This window comes from Vigna radiata, chromosome 6, assembly GCF_000741045.1.
Source record: "Vigna radiata var. radiata cultivar VC1973A chromosome 6, Vradiata_ver6, whole genome shotgun sequence".
NCBI classification, from domain to species: Eukaryota; Viridiplantae; Streptophyta; class Magnoliopsida; order Fabales; family Fabaceae; genus Vigna; species Vigna radiata.
The window spans coordinates 29,539,515-29,559,575 of record NC_028356.1 but is presented as its reverse complement, the minus strand read 5'-3'; the positions used below and the strand labels follow the sequence as shown (position 1 = coordinate 29,559,575).

General features: G+C 28.5%; 1 protein-coding gene across 1 annotated transcript; it reads left to right on the top strand.

The window, feature by feature from the left end:
• The first annotated feature begins 8,111 nt into the window (after positions 1–8,111).
• LOC106764263 lies at positions 8,112–9,215 on the top strand. Its single transcript, XM_014648526.2, has 2 exons — positions 8,112–8,560; positions 8,671–9,215. The coding sequence occupies exons 1-2, from the start codon at positions 8,265–8,267 to the stop codon at positions 9,080–9,082; spliced, it is 708 nt and encodes a 235-aa protein (XP_014504012.1). The 5' UTR covers positions 8,112–8,264; the 3' UTR covers positions 9,083–9,215.
• The last annotated feature ends 10,846 nt before the right edge of the window (positions 9,216–20,061 follow it).

Here is a 20,061-nt window from a genome sequence, read left to right as displayed (position 1 = left end):
ATACATATCTATTTTTTTACACACAAATTCTTATCAGTTTTACATTTTTAAGTGATATTTTTTAAAATTTGACCTTTTTAAAATTTAATTATTTTTAATTAATATAATTATTTATAAAAAATAGAGGTGTCAATTTAATCCATGGCCATAGGGCCAGTCTTAACCCACTATTGAAAAAGTCCTATTTTAAGAAACCCCTCAAGTAGGGGGTCAGAAAAAAGCCCCCCCTTTTAAGTGGGTTAGGGTTAGGGTTAAAGTGGGTTTAGTCTCACTCCAAAACTTTAATTAAATTCTAGTCCCACTCCAAAACTTTAATTAAATTTTAGAAATAATATAATTTATATATACATAATTTATTGTAATTTTACTCTCTCTCTTCATATTTTGGTTTTTATAAAAATTAATAAAAAAAAAAGAGAAAAAGAAAATGAAAAGAACTATTTATATTGAAAAATCAATCTTCATTTGAAATTGTATTCTTACACAATATGACGGTGGCAGCATATTGAATATGTTTTTCTTTTTAATAACTGGGTTCAGAGAGACAACTCCAGGAGTAAATAAAACCATTAGCATATAAATTTTTCCAGTACGAAAAAGAATATTTAAAAAAAAAAAAACTAAGAGCCAGAAATGATAAAAATAAATAGGTAGGGTGTCGATGTTGAATATGAAAATTTAAGTTTAATTCACTTAAATGATTGATAGTATTTTAAATTCAAAATTTTAAAAATTTATGAGCTTTTATTTTATAAGTTTTATCTTAAACTAATTTATTACATTCCAATAAATATTATATATATATATATATATATATATATATATATATATATTATATGTTTATTTATTTATTTATTATTATAATAATGTAAAAGAAAGAAAATAGAAGTAGTCTTTTGTTTTCTAAACTAAAATTAGTTTATTTGTAAAGTAATGTATAAAATTTGTTTTATGCTTTTATATCAACAAGAAAGAGTGTGTTATTACAAGGGCCAAAACCTTTTCTGTAAAAGCAAATATGGTAGAACGCAAACTTGCTTCAAAAAGATACGAACACAAACCTGATCACGAAAGAAAAAATAATATTCGAAAATCTCGTCCCAACATATCTAACTCCACTTTTAAGAAAAAAGGAAATTGCTTCGTGTGTGGAAAGATGGACCATCATGCACCACATTACATGCGTAAAGCAAAATCCTTTTAGGGCAAATATAGCTGAAGAAGATGATATAATTACTGCGGTCGTTTCACAAGTAAATTTGATTACTAATGTGAACAAGTGAGTGGTAGACTCTGGTGTTACCAGACATACTTGTGCAAACAAAAATGCGTTTACCTCCTACACCAGTGTAGGAGATGGAGAAGAATATATTTACCTTAGTGATTCCAAGACAACTCCTGTTTTGGGAAAATGAGAAGTTATTCTCAAGCTCACATCAATAAAGACTCTGGCCTTGAGTGATGTGCTACATGTGCCATCAATCAAAGTTTATTTAATCTTTGTAGCACTACTAGGAAAAGTGGGGGTTAAAGTGTCATTATAGTTTGACAAGATTCTAATGACAAAAAATAATGTTTTTGTGGGGGAAGGGATATTGTGATCAAGGTCTCTTTGTACTCAAAATTTCTAAAAATATGAATGAATCTTATTCTTCTGCTTATATTATTGATTCATATGACATGTGGCATGTTAGATTAGGACATGTGAATTCCTCATATGTTATGAAATTACAACGACTAGGATTAATTAATATGCATGATAAATAGAGTAATAAATGTGACATATGTGTAGAATATGAGATAACAAAGAAAACATGTTATTCCGTAGATCATCAAAATGAATTTTTAGGGTTAATTCATACAGATTTAGATAATTTAAAACAAACCATGTGTAGAGGCGGTAAAATTTTGTTTATAACCTTCACAGATGATTATTCTAGATACATTAAATTGTACTTAATCTAACATAAAGACAAAGGTTTTGATGTGTTTTTAACTTATAAAACAGAAGTAGAAAATCTATTAAATAAGAAAATTGAGGGGATTAGATCAAATAGAGGTGGTGAGTATGTATTGTTTAATAAATTTTGTGATAGAGAAGGTATTATCCATGAAGTAACCCCACCATTTTTACCTAAGTATAATGGATTAGTCAAGAGAAAGAATATAACTCTTAAGGAAATAATGAATGATATGCTTATTAGTTCTAGTGCACCTGATAACCTTTGGGGAGAAGCTCTGCTTACTGCATGCTTTTTACAAAATAGAATACCTCAATAGAAAATTGGTAAAACTCCCTATGAGTTGTGGAGAGGTTATCAACCCAACCTTAAATATCTAAGAGTGGGGGGGTTCTTAGCTAAGGTGATGTTACCTGATCCTAAGAAAAGGAAAATAGGCTCTAAAACCTCTGATTGCATGTTCTTAAGCTATGCTGAATGTAATGCTGATAGGTTTTTAATTCTTAAAAGTGATATACTTGAGAGTAATTCTATAGTGAAGACGAAAAATACTAGGTTTTTGAACATGTATTTCCCTTAAAGGTTAGTTAGACGTCTCAACCTATTGATAATAATAATAATAATGATTCCTTGTGTAAGGATTTAAGAAGTAAAAGACAGAGGAAGGAAACTTCATTTGGTAATGATTTCTATGCTTATCTTGTTGATAATGATCCAAGTAGATTTGTAGAAGCTATTAGTATTCTTGATGCAAAACAGTGGGATAAGGCCATTAGAACTAAAATTAAATAAATTCAGGAAAATCATACTTGGACCTTAGTAGATTTGCGTAAAGGAGAAAAACCCATTGGTTGTAAGTGGATCTTTAAGAAAAAGTATCACCTTAATGGATCTATAAAGAAGTACAAGGCAAGATTAATAGCAAAAGGCTTTACTAAAAAACCCATCATAGATTGTTTTGATACCTTTTCCCTTGTGACTAGGATTTCCTCCATTCGAGTGTTGTTAGCCTTACTAGTTATCCATAAGCTAGTGGTACACTGTTTACTTTTTGGCAAGCGTACCAAATCATTCTAAGTAATAAACCGGTAAGACCAGATATCGTATCCCAAGAGACTCGTATAACACTTTACAACCGTATAATTATCTAACTAATTTAAACTAAAGAATGATTCCGTTTAATGTGAATGTAGTGTAAACAAAATAAACATAATGCATAAGTGATAAATTGAACTTCTTGAGGTTAAAACACTTAGAAATGAAATGATTGAATATGATATGGAATGGGAAAGTTGGAGAATAATTTCACCTATTACACTCTCATGCAAATGCATATAATTTCTTCTTCATTTAATTGCCAAAATCAACCTACCAAGTTACTCAAATCCAATCCCTTGGTAGGGAGAGAGCCTAGATTTACTTATTAAATCCCAATCCCTTGGTAACCTAGTAAGTTCATTTGCATTAAGAAAAAAGGTTTAAGACAACTAAAGTTCCAAGCTCTATCCCTAGACACAATTTCCCTTAGGTGTTTAGTCTAGTTCAAGGTTCACACAACATTTCCCAACATTAAGCAAACCAAAGAATCATGCTATGGTTGATCAAGTCACAACAAGCTTTAAGCAAAGGAAATAAACACTAGCAAATAATGAAAGAAGCTTGTATTCATTTAAAACAAGTGCATTTACAAGAGAGTTTCATAGTTTACATCATTCCCCAACAAAAAGAACTTAGCTCTCCACAGTCATGGAGAGCTTGAGCTTACAATGGAAGAAAATGGAAGAGATGGAGACCCAAGGAAGAAGAATGGAGAGTTCCCACTGCTCAAAACCAACTACTAGAGGTCCAAAAAGGTGTTTTCGTGCTTCAGCCGCCAAGAAGATGACACCCTCGTTGCATGGAAGCCTTAAATAGGTCGAGGGTGCCATATCAGCAAAAGTCACGCCCAGCCCCCCTCTTCTAGGGCGCCCAAGTGCGAGGTTTGCACAAAGTTAGTGAAGCAAAGGGTGCCCAACCCCCTTTTTCTGGGTGAAACAACGAATTGAAGGGCGCCCAACCCCCTTCCTTGAACCTTCAAAACACATGCTTTTGTAGCTTTTCCTGGGCTCCCACTCTTGGTAGTTTAGATGCTCTTCCAAATCACACAAATTGCCTACAAAACTTGAGGAATTAGTGATGAAAACTCATATGTGTAACCTAAGCTAAACTTATTCACGAAGTTAGATATAAAAGAGGATTAAGCATGTTTCAAGCTTCAAGAGAGCTGATTTGGTAAGATAATTGCGCCACAGGTAACGGTATGAATTACCGTTATCATACACCAAATAGATGTTAAAACCTTTTTTTTTAATGATGATTTGGAGGAGGAAATTTATATGACTAAACTTGAAGGGTGTGTTGTACCTAGTCAAGAGAATAAAGTATGAAACCTTTAAAAACCTTGTATGGGTTGACATAAACACCAAAACAAGGACATGAAAAACCTTATAATGTATTGTTATGTGATAGTTTTTCATCTAATGATTTTGATAAATGTGTGTACTTTAAATATGAAAATGGTGATTGTGTCATTATATGCTTGTATGTGGATGACATGTTGATTTTTTGTACATGAAATGGGATTGTCGCTAGAACTAAATTGTTTCTAGGATCAAACTTTGAAATGAAAGACATGAGTGAAGCCAATGTAATTTTAGATGTTAAAATCATAAGGAAAGGAGATAATATATTATAATCCCAAGAGCAAACATTGAGAAAGTTCTTAAGAAGTTTGGGTATTATGACTTTAAACCTATTAGTACCCCTTATGATGCTAACTCTAAATTAATGAAACATAGAGGAAAATCTATATATCAACCTCAGTATGCCTATATAATTGGGACCTCACTATATTTGATGAGTTTTTCTAGACCCGATATTGCTTATGAGATACACTCAATGTACCTATTAGTAGACTGAGTAGGTACACTCAATGTCCAAATCAGGAACACTAGGATGCACTTACAAAGCTTATGAGATACTTAAGAGGTTGAATAGATTATGCCATTGAATATAGTGGAATACTTATTGTACTAGAAGGGTATAATGATGCTAACTGAATCTCTGATTCAGATGACAAAAATTTCACTAGTGGTTATGTATTCACACTTGGGGGTGATGCGATTACTTGGAGATCAGCTAGGCAAACAATTATTGCAAGATCAATAATGGATTCTGAGTTTGTTGCTCTTGAGATGACTGGTAATGAGGTTGAGTGGTTGAAAAACTTTTAAGTGAACATTCTACTATGAATAAAACCAACCCCATCGGTGTCAATACACTATTATTGCTAATCGGCAGTAGCTATAACTAAAAACAAGAATTACAATGGAAAGAATAAACATATACAATTGAGACACAATTTGGTTAAACAGTTGCTAAAGAGTGGAACTATTTAGATTAATTATGTGAAGTAAGAATGGAATGTAACATATCTTCTAAATAAACCCTTGGGAAGAAATATGATCTTAAAAACATTGAGGGGAATGAGAACGAAGCCACTTCCAAAGAAATAAGTGATGGTAACCCAACCTTTGTTATCAAAGATCCCACAAATAAGGTTTATATTAGTAAAAATAAAGTCACTTATTAGTTCTAATAACATTAATTGATTTTAAATCAAAGATGTTCATTCTTATGGTGTGTGTGAAAGTGCTAAAGAATGCATTATTGAGAGGTTAAACTTTGTAATTAAAATTTTAAGAATTTTAGTTTAAACAACGTTTTCAATGATCTTCATATCCCTTAAGGGTGGTGTATGATTTGCAGCATACACTTGATGAAATCACCTATATGAGTGTCAAGTGAAGTTGTTTGCATGAGATCTTCGCATGATCTCTAGAGCACTCATGAATACTCAACACGCACATGACCTAGTAAGCACAACACAACGATAATAGTAAGGATTATGGGTTGTATTGTGATTGATAAACCTTTAACACATGTCTAGTGTCATTGGTTCATATAACTTGTTATACTAACTACACCGCGTGTTAAGTTTCTCAGTCTAGGACTGGTTCATATGGCTTGCTATACCAACTTCGATGCATTACATCTTATAAAAACCAAAAAAAAAAATTCTTCTTTCTTTCTTTCAATATTTCTTTCTTATCTTTTGCAATATGTGGGGGATTGTTGTAAAAATTTTGTGTTCGTGTGTATCACAAAAGATGTTATTTTTTATTTTTAAAGTTTGCTCTTTCCTTGATCAATTCTTCTTTCGCTAAATGGGTCGGGAGTAAGTAAAACCATGGGCAGTTTCTTCCACAAGATGGGTCATTCCCCACTCTATAAATAGTGCTTTTGTGTTCATTTCAAAACATACAACACTTCTCTCATTTTCTTTTTCTCTTATTTTCTTTCTTCTCTCTTTTCTTTCTTATAATATAATGAGTTTATTATTTTATTCTTTTTAGAGTTCATTCCTAGTTTTTATATTCTCAAACAAATTTTAGATGTTCCTATTGTATTATATATAACGCGGATAAGTCTTTAAGGATAATGAATCTACACCTCTAAAAAAAAATCTTTGCTCATGATCTTTATTCTCTTTTAAACAATTTTACAACATTTTTCACTTAAAAAAAATTATTTATAATAATAAAAGTTAGGCTTAATAGCCTATTTTGTCCGTAATTTTGCTCGATTGTGTCAATTAGTTCATTGGTTTAAAAAAAGTGTCTAGTTGGTCCTTACTTAGTAAATTTTGTGTCAACATCGTTCCCTCCGTTAAAAATAAACAAACAGAGTTAATAGTCTGATGATATGACAGTACATAGTGGTAACATGTCATTTTTATGTTGTTTGTGGTCATGTGGTAAACAATTTGAGGTTGAGGTAGGTACTACATGGCAGCCCCTTCTCCCACCCAAAGTTAAGGTTTTGATGGAGAGGGAAACTGCTTACTCCTGCGCCGCGAAGGAAGGTTGCTCGCGATTCTCGGCCATGGATGGAGCCGCGAGTTGCTCGTTGCTACTGGATCGCAATTAGGGTCTTGAATTGCTTTAGGGTTTCTAATTTCTTTTCGCAAGTGCGTACTGGGTGGAGAATACTCACGCCGGCACGAAGCTCGCACATTTTGTTCGCGAGAGGGGTTTGCGATTTAAGCTCGTAGTCCTTCTGTAGATTTTTGGTTCTTGTGGTTTGCAGGTTTGATGGCGTCGTGGATGGAGATGTGGTGGTTGCATGTTCTCACGTTGAGTGGACGTGATTCTTACGGTGACGAAGACCTAAATTGGGCTTTGCAGTGCGACAACGGTGGTGCTGCTTCACGATGGTGATGGCACGAGGCAATGGCGGTGGCGAGGTCACACTTGGGTTCGCGATCCTGCTGGGAGAGGCGTTTTGGTGCGAACATAGTTGATGCGTCAATGGAGGAGATGACGACCATGGTGAGGATGCGATTCTAGGTTCTCTCTACCTCTGATTTCTGCATTGATCTATGGTGATGTTGATGGCGGAAGGTTGTATTGTGGCGGTTAACATTGACGATTTAGGTGGTGGTGGCGTCCTGACGACGACTTCACTATTGCGGCGTGACAAAGTGGTGGTGGCGGATAGGGTTTGGCTGACAATGGAGGAATTAGCATTTTTGTTGTTTGGGGAACGCAAAGCTGACATGGCACGAGGGATTAGGTTGCCTAAAGATTAAAAAAAGACTTGAAAACGAACTGTCATATAATCAATCCATTTAACTCCGTTTGTTTTTTTTAACGAAAGGGTCCAGATTGATGCAAAATTTAATAAATTCAGACCAACTAGACATTTTTTTTAAACTAAAGACCTAATTAACACAATCGAACAAAACTGAAGACAAAATAGACTATTAAATCTAAAAGTTAACTATAAAATAAATAAAAATAATACAAAAATTAGTCTAAAATTTATTATATGTAGTTTTTTACTTCAATAATTTAATAATAATTTTATTATTTTTTATAAATAAAAAATAACATGCGCAAAACTAGTATTTAACCATAATAACATAATAATAATAATAATAAATTTATAATAACTGCCTCTTGTCTTAATGAGTGTGTCAAACACACCAGTTTCTTTTCTGCCATTTCTCCGCCCGCCAACATTATCCCCTTTCTCTCTCTCTCTCTCTCCTTTAAAAATACACACATATATAACTCTCTCTCTCTCTTTCTCTCTGTTTTCATTTCAGTTTTCAGTTCTCTTCTTTAACCCTTTCATTTCATCTCTCAAATTCCAACACCAAAACAAAACACTCTTTTCTTTTCTTCTCTTCGCTTCGTCAAAATGGACCTTCTGCTGGGTCCCACTTTCACCATCGACGTCTCCTCCTCTTCGCCGCCGCTCTACACCTCCCAACCCTCCCAAACCCAGTACGCTCGCTTCTCCGCCGACTCCTCCCAAAGTTCATCCTCGATCGGAACCCCGGACGACACCGACGATGAGAACGACGCCGTTTCTTCGCAAAGAAACCAAAACAACTCAGAACACGACAACGACGACGACGAACAAGAAGAACAAGTGCACAAGACGTTGAAGAATTTGGCCTCTCTCGATTCCCTTGAAGACTCTCTTCCCATTAAGTTTGTCTCTCAATTCTCTCTCTCTTTCAATTGCATGTTGCGATTTTCTGAGTACAGTTCCTGATTTGTTTGGGTTTTTATATTGAATCTGATTGTGACGATTGTTTAAGGAGGGGGTTGTCGAATCATTTCATGGGAAAATCGAAGTCATTCACGGATCTATCACAGGTGAACACCGTGAAGGAACTGCAGAAGCAAGAGAACCCTTTCAACAAGCGAAGAAGGGTTCAGATAGCATCAAAGTGGTCCAGAAGATCCTCCTTCTACACTTGGGCTAACCCAAAATCCATGCCCCTTTTACCTCTTCTCGAAGATCAACATTTCTACCAAGACAATCCCAAAAAACTTTCACCATCTTCATCACTGCAAAAAAAACACCAAGATCAAGTTACGGAGACACACCAACGACAACCTAAGTCCTATGTTGATCATATGAGGCATAAATTTGGGAGCTTTAAGTCTAGGAGTCTCTCGGATCTGAAAGAACATGATGATGATGAAGAAGAAGATGATGATGATTAGTGATTTTTGGATTAATAATATGTTTAGGTTGTAAATATATTTATCTTTTTAATTTAGCTTAAATGGTTTTGATATTAACAAAATATGTTTTGGCCCTCATATACATAATCTATTTCAACTTGGATTTTTATTATTATTGTGTGATCCTGTTCTTGATTATAACGTGTGGTCTTTAAATTACAAGAGATAATTACGTGTAAAGATTAAAAAATATGATTTTTTGTTTGATGGCTATTTTTAATTCTATGGTGTTGCCACAATTACCAATGGTCTCACAAACTAAAATAAAGAAATTTAATCAGAATTTATCACTTGTGTTTAGATTTTTTTTTTAGGATAAAGTTGTTTTAACAATATTTTTTTAACAATTTTTTTAGAATAGATTTGTGATTGATATGTTTTAAATATTTTTTTAAACATAAATTTAAATAAACCAATAAAATGATAATATGTGTTTTATTAAAAAGTGTTATCAAAATATGTTTTTTTAAATATGTGTTTTTCTTCATCTAAAATTTAGTAAAAAAAATTTATTAGTTTGGTCTATTTATTAATTGTATTTTTGAATGGCTGAATGTCTTGTTGAGACACTTTAAATTTAAGTTTATGTAGTTAATGATTTTAATTAATACACATAAATGAGTTTTCTTATTTCGATAAATAAAACTTGTATGCTTTATATGTATATATTATTGGATTATCTAAATTTAAATTATCAAATAAATAAATTGTTTGGTATGAATAATACATTAAATTTGAGATTATTTTAATAATTTCTTTTTAATTTAAATGTTTTTAGTTCTAAAGAATTATAGAATTTTGGGTTTTCATTTCATTCTTTACAGAATATTTTTATTAAATTTTCACTTCAATAAACTTTCTTACATTTTAAAATTATTTATACTATTATATACATATTCTTCTTTTTTTTTTCTACATTTTGTTTCCTAATTTTTTAATATCAATTTTATCTTTCAGTAATAGTTTTTTTAAATTTAATCTTTTTTTTCAAATTTCACCATTTTTAAAATTAAAATAACTATCAATAATAAAAAAATTATCTACAAAATAAAAGAACTAACTATAATGAGATTGTAAAATTAAATTTATATTTTATTATAAAAATATGTGAATATGTACATGTATTTTCACCCGTGAATTATAAAGAAATTTTATTAATACATTAAAATTGAATAAAAAAAATAATTTGATTTTTCATCTATTACTAACGTTAAATATTTTAGATTTTTGGATGATAGATGAGTATTATTAATATACTTTTTAAGATTATTGTTAAAAAGGATAAATTTATCACCGCATTAAATTTATTGTTGGTACTCTCATCAATGTTCAACTTTGATATTAAAAAAACAAAATAATTAATAAGATACTTTGGAGCTTTTAAATTTTCAAGTCGAACAGTTTTACTCAAAATATAATATATCGCATAATGACTAATAAAAAAATATTAATGTATTTTTTTATTGATACAAATTTTATATATTTTTAATGCTAATTCCCAAAATAAATTTTCTTTTGTAATAAAAGAATCTAAAATATAATTTTTTATTATTTTAGAAATTTTAGGACCTCAATAATTTCACCATTGAAAACACTCTTAAGATTTATAATTAAATATTGTTATTAATATCTTATTTAAATAAGTCATTATTATTATTATTATTATTATTATTATTATTATTATTTACATATAGATCAATAGTTCGTATAAGAATTTGAAAAACTATTAATAATTAGAATTGCTTAATTTGAGAAGACTAGATAATCAAATAATTAATTTTGATAATTTAAAAGTTTCACTTACTCATAACTATTTTTTTTTTTTAAAAGTCTTGTTGGTTGTCCTTAAACAAAATTAATAGTATTATAACTGTGCAAAAAGATAAAGTCTTAACTTTTTTTATCTAAATGGGTTAGAAATTTGAGATTGAAAGAGGAAATTTTGATAGTGAAATTTTGATATAATGACATGAGAGGGCATAGCTGCCACATCTACCCTAATAGATATGGATATTGGAATTATACTCATAATCATAAACATTCAATTTTTACATGTTTTAGATTTTGATATCTTCTTAGAATTGTGGTATGCAAGGTTTCCAATGACCATGGAATTGTTGTAAGTAGGTCCAATCTTTATCATCACAATTTATTCTCATAAAAATGTTTTTGTTAAGGATTTCTTCTTCCATTTTAATCATATTTTTCTTATCATAAAGTTTAAATTTAAACCAAACCCTAAACCCTAAATTAATCAAACCAACAAAATGATACTAAGTTGTTATAGCTTTATAAACATGTAATGTAACGAAAAATTACAAATTGAAAAAGATATTTATTGATTATGTTAAAAGGAAAAAAAAAATCAATTGTTACTTTTCTTTAAGTATATATGTATTTACTTAATAAAGGAAAGACGTTTACATAAAAACTTCATCAAATTATGTCTTTTCTTTTTTAAACTTAATTCTATCATGTAATTCAAATTAATTTTTGGATATTGTTAGTGCAAATTTTGTTGAAAATATTATATATATTAATGCTATTGACTTGTTGGTCAAACATATATAAATTGAGTTCATATTTTTTTGACAAGGTATCTTATGAATAAAAAATATATTGTGGAAAGTACTTAAATAAATTAAATATTTTGTTTGTAAATTTAATATATTCATACAAGGAGATATTGGAGGGAAAATTTATGTATACTGTTTTCTTGTGTATAAATAAAAGTATATTTTTATGGTTTTTTTTAGGATGGTATACAAGTCAAGTTTGATTTCCTCGACAAGAATCAAAATTGTGTTTTGGTTTGTTTGAGTTTCTATAACGATTTCTTATAATTTCTTTGAAAATTATTCTAGTCCTGTTCTTTTCCTTTTTATTGTTATAATAGAAATTGAATTTTGCATACATGTGATTCACATATGATAAATGGAGTATAATTTCTTGTCACCTTCTTTATCAATTCCCATGTTCCTACTTTAAATTGAAACCTTTTTTTAGTGAGTAAGTTGACTAAATCTCATGATGTTATTGGCTTGTTCTTCCTTATTGTTTTTTTCAACACATTCATACCAAGAAGAAGATTCACAATAAACTATGTGGATAGTTACATTACTTAGAAAAACTTTCTTAATAAACCAACAAGAAGCTTTGACTCATCTTGTTTGTGATGAGATGTAAATCAATAAAAAGAGAAATTTGGTAATGACATAAACTATAACTATAAACTATATTTTTTTTCTAGTTATTTGAAGATACTACCTTCACCATTATTGCTTGAAAAAAGAAGTAAGGTTTTAAATTTTTCTTTCTACCTTATACTTGAGTATTTAATGTTTATATTTGTCTATATTTAAAGGTTATTTGAGTGTTAAGAACTACTTAAAAATGTGATGAATAATATAAAGTGAGAAACACTCAATTTATATTGGTTTGTTTTTGTCAAATATCTACATCTAATTACTTGAGATAACCTACTAACTTTCAAGCTTTAAAAATTAATGCAAATATTACGTCCATAATGTGTTTAAAAATTTATGTTTGATTTATTATAATTGTAATATTGAAACTAGTCGAATCAATCAAATCCAGTTTAATTGGATAAAAGGAAGGTAATAATTAAGCCTTCGAGTTTTAATATGTTAAAATGATTTTTTTTCTATGTTAAAAACACTAAATCTTTCACTTTAATTCATTTCAACTCATTCAATTATTGTTGTGAAAACAAGAAAAAAGAAAAAAAAGACGGTTGAATTGTGATTTAAAAGTTTTTGGCACTTTTTGTAAATATCATCTTGTTGATAATCAAATAACAATTTTTCGTATATTATGAAATCTTGCATCTAATAAAGTGTATCACACAAAGAATAAGTTTTGATTGATTTATTGTTATAATTTTTTTTATTAAACTTGTTTTCTAATGCCTTTCATTATGAATGTCTTAACATGCAAAGTTAAAAATAGAGAAAGAAAGTATATATGAAATTTTTATATTGGTTCAATTACACATACTACATTTATTTCTTAATTAACTGATTGAGTTTCACTAAGTAGACTAATGCTGCAAAGTAAAATCTGAGTATTATTTGGGCTTGTAGCCACTCATGACAAATCTATTGAGTATTTTTTCTACAAATCACTCATAGATCACTCAAGTATTATTTCCCAAGCCATTTATGGCTCAATAATTATTTCCAAAGTTACTCATATTTTAACATGACTATTCTTTTGGCTCCTAGCCACTTCTAGCTAACCCAATATATATATTCTTTCATCAAATCAATTTTGACTTAAGCAAGTATTCTTTAAAAAATCACTTTTGACTTAATCATATATACTTTAAGTAAAAACCACTTATAATTAATAACTAATCAAACAATCACTCTTGGTTAAGATGTAAAAATTGTAAGAATTGTGATGATTGATCACAATATTGCTCGCTAGATAAGATAATCATTATTATATAAGATTGATGCTTTCTTTCTCATAGCTTGAAGAAATGAACACTAGTAGTGTTCTTCTTGGAGCTTTGGTTGGCTTAAGAAGTTTAGCAGATTTTGACAATATGTAAATGGTTGAATGACCATATATAGATTCTTGAGTAAAGTAGTCATTGTAAAAGTGTTCTAGTCATTGAGCAATTTTAGATCTTTTGAATATCTTTTCATTCTTCTAAAGAGATTGAAAATGATGGATGTAATTTATGTACTCCAAGCATAATAAATGATATTTCTTTCCCTTGATCAACATCTCAATAGTTGAATGTATTTATTTCCTTCTTGGGTAATGTGCATTTCCTTTATTTATATTAAATTCTTGTATAATACGAAGTAAATAGTTCTTTTAAAGTTGACATTGCTTTGTTAAGGAACTTGTGAAGAAAAATAGCCTTAGCTCTTTGTTCAAAGAATTCTTTTGATGAACTTATCCTTTGTAAAACAATATCTTTGTCAAACAAAGAAGGTAGACATTTTTTTGCAAAATAGATTAACTTTTTGTGTTCATTTTAATATGAGGTTGGTTCACTTCTATGTGCTTTTTTCTTTGTGCTTTATTAAACTTAAACTAAGAATACAAATTGTTATTCGTCTCTCAAATGAAACATTAACATCTTTCATGATTTGTTATATGTTATACTTTTCTCTAATAACCATTTTAGTCAATTAACCAAAAACCAACTAACAACATGATATTTAAGTTATTTTAATAAGTTAAAAGCTCATTTTAATAAATTGACATAAAGCTAGATGAAAGGCTTTGAGTTTTAAGTGATTTCAATTGATTATTTTATTTTTTATCGAATTGAAATGTTCATTCTTGCAAACCCAACAAGCCTAAGAAACTTTTAACAAATTGAAATACTTTTTAATTTTTAAAACACAGTTGAAGTCTTCAAATGAATTTTAAATTCTTTCATATTATTATTTAACTTAATCAATTTTAAATCAAAGATTCAAAAGTCTCTTTTAATATCTTTAGCCCGAAACACAACATAACAAACAAGATCAGAAAGCTTTACTTCAGTATTTTATCTCTTGAAACTTTAATCAACATGGTTAGTGATGAGCCCCTAACCCCTACCAAAGTTGGAGAAAGGGGTTTAAAGAAAATAAGCATGATTAGAAGTAATGTTTATTCACCTTTTGTTCTATTAGTTTATTTAGTTTTTGTCTTAAATAAATTCTAGACTTTTGTTTGTGTCTTGTGTTATATAAGTTTGTTAGTGGCAACTCCCTTTTTGAGGTTGTTACCTTATAGAAGAATGAAAGGCTTAGGAGGAGCCTAGTCCAACAAAGTGTATTCACTACACCCTAATTTTGCTTAGAAGACCTATTGGAAGTGGAAAAGAAGATAATCTTAAAAGTGGAGAAGAGAACATCTTGGAGTGGGTGTTAGAAAAGACGTGCTTAGTTTCTCACACCAAGAGGTGGGGGTGAATTGGTGTTGTATAAAAATGATCGCTTTTTAAATCTTTTTTGCAAAACAATAAGTCTTTAAACTTTTCTTGAATCGCAAGTAAAAATGTATACAATGTAACAATATGTGTATTCGAATTCAAACAGAGTATAATTGATTCAATGCAGCTAGATAGGGAGAAGAGAAATTCAAACTCTGATTTATATACTGGTTCGACCAATCTTCCTACATCCAGTGTCCTTCTACTCAACCCGAGATTGGAAGTCAATGCACTACAAAGATCCGAGTTTTTACAATAAGGGCTTTACAACGACAACAATGTCAAAATGTAAATTACCTCTCTAACTCACTAATCTAATAGAGGCAGAAACAAAAATGACTAGTAGTAAGAACAATCCTCTCCTGCAATCAACCCTTTGAGACCCTTCTCAAAGTCAAGAACCACATTATTCTTCCTATATACACCACAGGGAAACAACAAAGCTTAGCATTTGCAATAGCTCCTGATCGAGCAGTAAGCACCTTTGTTGTGTTGAACGATCAGATGTTAGGAATCAAACAATCTTACTTCTCAAGAAATCCTTAAGACTTGAACACCACGACAATTCTTGTTTCTTGGAGCTTTTCTCTCTTCTATAAAACTTCAAAGCTTTAATCTGAAACAGATATGAAAGTGTAAATCACAAATTGTCTTACAGAATTTAAATCATGTGTCTATTTATAGTGTAAGTCAAATCAGACGCGTTTTAATCGATTACGCTATTTATTTAATCGAATTCATTTCATAGTTATAACAGATTAACAATAGTCAAAGCCATTAATTGAATGCTCAATTAATCGATTTGCAATAAATGCGTGGTCAACATATTTAAAAATATGACCGTTGTGACAGTTATGTCAAGTAATGAAACAATTTTCAAATTTATAACAGACTTAATTGAATACATGATCCATGTAATCGATTAAGTTGTAACACTTAGCATATTTTGAAAACTTTTCTTCTTAAAATCCATCACAACACACTTTGAAAAATATTTTTGCAAACACATGAGTTTTAATCGATTTAACCACTAACGTAATCGATTTAAAACTTGTGTTTTGTCACAGTTTAAAGCTTAAGCTGTCTGATGACCTTGATTGATTAACACACCATTGTAATCGATTAAGTCATGCAGATATTCTTGGTGCATGTGGTTTTTCCATTTCCAAAACACATTTTATGCATACACAGATATAATCACATTTCAAACACAGTTGTATGCAATAATCATCACAATATGTTCATAACTGTGGTTGTACAAATCTCACAATAAGCATAAACATATATAACACATATAACACAATACATTCACATGTGTTTTTATTAACAATGTGTTATCATCATCAAAAACAAATATCATAGAGATTGTGGGTTCAACTAACATTGTGTTCCTCCTATGAACAATCTCAACAGTAGGAACCACCATGCACACTTTGAGCATATGGAATGCACTTTTTGGTTATTTTTGCAATGATTGGAGAATGGTCTCCTCTCTACCTCATCATTAGAATTTCTAGAAGATATTTAATAATTTTTCTAAGCAATCATCATCCCACAAGTGATGTGACACCTTTCCCATCTCCTCTATTCCTTGTCTTTTCCACTTTTGTTCTTTATTTCAATTTCTTTTATGTTCTTATGTTCATTGCTTTTGCTTCCTTATGCTTATGTCTTTTTATTTTGTTCATTTAATTTGCTTAACTTGAATCTCATATTCTATTCTTTGTCATTCAGTCTCTTAAAGTACACATTCACATATTTAGTCTTTTAAAATACACATTCACATCTAGATAATCTTGTTTTCAAACACATTGTTCTCTTAAAAAAAATAACTCTTATTAGTTAGAAACATCAAATTACCATTCTTCATGCTAATTTCAAGCCTATAAGTCATCATAATAGATGACAATGATTATTGTTACGATGTTTTCTTATTTTATGTATTGTCATGCAAATTCATCTAGTTTTTTCTAAGCCCATATATACTTATAATAATTGAATCTTACATAAATGAATTTCTCGATAATAGACACTATAGAGTTATCGTCCTTAGACATTTCAAAATATCAAAGAAAGAATCTATCATCACTTTTTTGGAATAAATTTCTTAAGTTTTATTTGGTGTTCACAATAAAATATTCACATCCAAAAAATGGAAATAAGGTATGTTGAACTTTCTATCTATATATAATCGATAAGAATTTTTTTGATCTGTATATTTTATTTATTAAATAGAAAATCATATTTACTATTTTAATCCTAAAGGATTGTCTAATGTATATTCTATTTATTAAATAGAAAATCATATTTACTACGTTAATTCTAAAGGTTTTGAATGATGATTTTGTGTTTAACATCATTTTAACCGTATAAATATATTATCTCTCTTTAATACGTTGTTATGCAAAGTCTTGTTAGATTTTAAAAATTATGTTATAATACCATAACTTTCACAAAAGACTTCTTAGTTTTTATTTTTAAAATCATTTTCATGATCACTTCTAATTGAAATAAATAAATAAACTTTTGAGTATGATTTTTCAAAATTTACAAAATACTTTGTAATACTTATCATTGTGGGTTAAGAATTTCTTCCATGTCTATCTAATATAACCATTTACTATGACTAGATGATATTCCGATAAATACTATTATAGTAAGACCATTACACATGAGATCTTTTGAATTAATAACTTAGTACAATCGTATACAAGTATACTTGTTAGTTTTTTATTATAATAATAATGTTATAAATATTTTAGCTATTCATTGATCTTTCTTAAAAATAATGTCATATTTGGTGTCACGTAATTTATTTATGTAAAACAAAATTATGATTTAGACCATATGTTAAACAAACATTATTAATAAAAGTTAAATGTTTCATGCCTATTCAACTATATACCTAATTATTCAACCTTTTTTTTTTGTTTTTGAAAACTATTGTTCCTCTCATCTTGATTTTTCATGTCTGAAACATAAAATTTCTCTTATCATATGTATATATTTTGTGTAAACATTTATAGTTTTATTATTCACTGAAAAAATATTTTAATATGTTTTATTTTTACTTTTTAAATCTTTTCATATTACAAGAATAAATTCATAATTACTTTAACTTTATATTTTTAGAAAATATAATTTTTACGTACTATAATCATATCTTTTTTTTTTTATAAATTTTTAAACTTATTTTAGTTCCATTATATTGATTTTTTTTTTTATAAAATAATTCCACGTATGGCAGTTTCATAAACAAAATGAATATAGATTAACAAAACGTTTTTAAAAATAAACAAAAGATAAAATATAAAAGATAGATATTTAAAATATAAGATAGTAAGTCAACTATCAAATTTATTAGCTGAATTTTTCTTATCATATTAAAAATTTTGTTTCTTAAGATACAATTTTATTACAAATCTTATTAACTAAAAGTTGAGAAAAAGTTATTCCATAAAAACTCTCACAAAAATTCACAGGCTAAAAAACAAGATATTATTAATTACAAGAGAAAAACCTTTTCAGATGTCAAACAAAAATATAGGACTCATTCATTGAAGTAACTAGAACATAATTTTTTTTTTCTTTTTAAATCTAGGCACTTTTACAGTTCAAGTACAATTTTGTGAATTTTCATCGTGTTTGTTTTTCTAATTTTACAGGTTGTCTGGTGTTGGAAATATGCTTTTTTAGAACAAATTCTTAGCCACATTTTTTTTTAAATAGATTTGTATATTTATCTATAAAAAATTACTTTATTACAACTTTAATTTTTTTATAAAATAATGCGAATATAAATTTAAAAAATATATTTAATTTAATATTTATAAATTAATTGGAAATAAAAAATTTGAAAAGCGATTATAGATAATCTAAATATATTGCAATTATAATAATAGAAAAATTATCATAATCAAATTTTATAATTATAATTGTTTTTTAAAATTAATTTTGATAAATGTATATTTGTTTGTTAAAATAAGGGTTAAATATGTTTTTAGTCCTTATACTTTCGGGCGATTTGGTTTTAGTCCATTTTCAAACTATAGTACAATTTAATCCTTCAACTTTACAAAACTCTGGTTTTAGTCTTTTTTACCAATTTTTTTTAACTTTATTTATTGTTTCAAACACGTTTTATTATAGCATTTGGATTGTTTAACTGTTTGACACATTTTTGCTTCAATGTTAACTAAGAAACGTCCTTGAAACAACAAATAAAATTAAAAAAATTTGGTAAAAGGACTAAAACCAGAGTTTTCCAAAGTTGAAAAACTAAATTGTACCATAATTTGAAAATGGATTAAAACCAAAATCTCAAGGGACTAAATTAAAATAATTTATATAATAAAAAGTGAGAAAAAAATGTGATGAAAACTCTGACAAAATGAAATTGTACTTTAAAAAGGTCTAGTTTGTGAATTTTTTTTTTCTTGTAATTTACTCACGTTAACAAAGTTCAAAAAGTAATCTATAACAGAAAAAGAATGTTTTTCTTTTGATACAAGTTCTTATGATTAAGTGTCATTGTGTTACTTTATCAAAATATATATATATATATATATATATATATATATATATATATATATATATATATATATATATATATATAACAATATTCAATTAAAATATACTTATTTTATTAATTAATTATATTTATTATTATGAAGACATTTAGCATGTGATTAATTTTATTAAATTATTTGGAGTTAGAGTTTTCAAATCTTTATAAGGAGATATTATTAAAAAGAACTTTTTGTATATACTCATTAGTGTAGTAAAGGAAAATGACAAACTATTATTTTTGTTTTATAATGCGATTCATGTTAGAAAAGAAGAAAGAATGAAATATTGTATTTTTTATTGAATAATAAGGAGAGAGTACAATTGATATATATATAATTATTTAGAGCAATATAAAAAAGGAATATAAGTATAAAAATATATGAACATAAATGCACAGATATGAACAGAGAATAAAATAATTCCAATA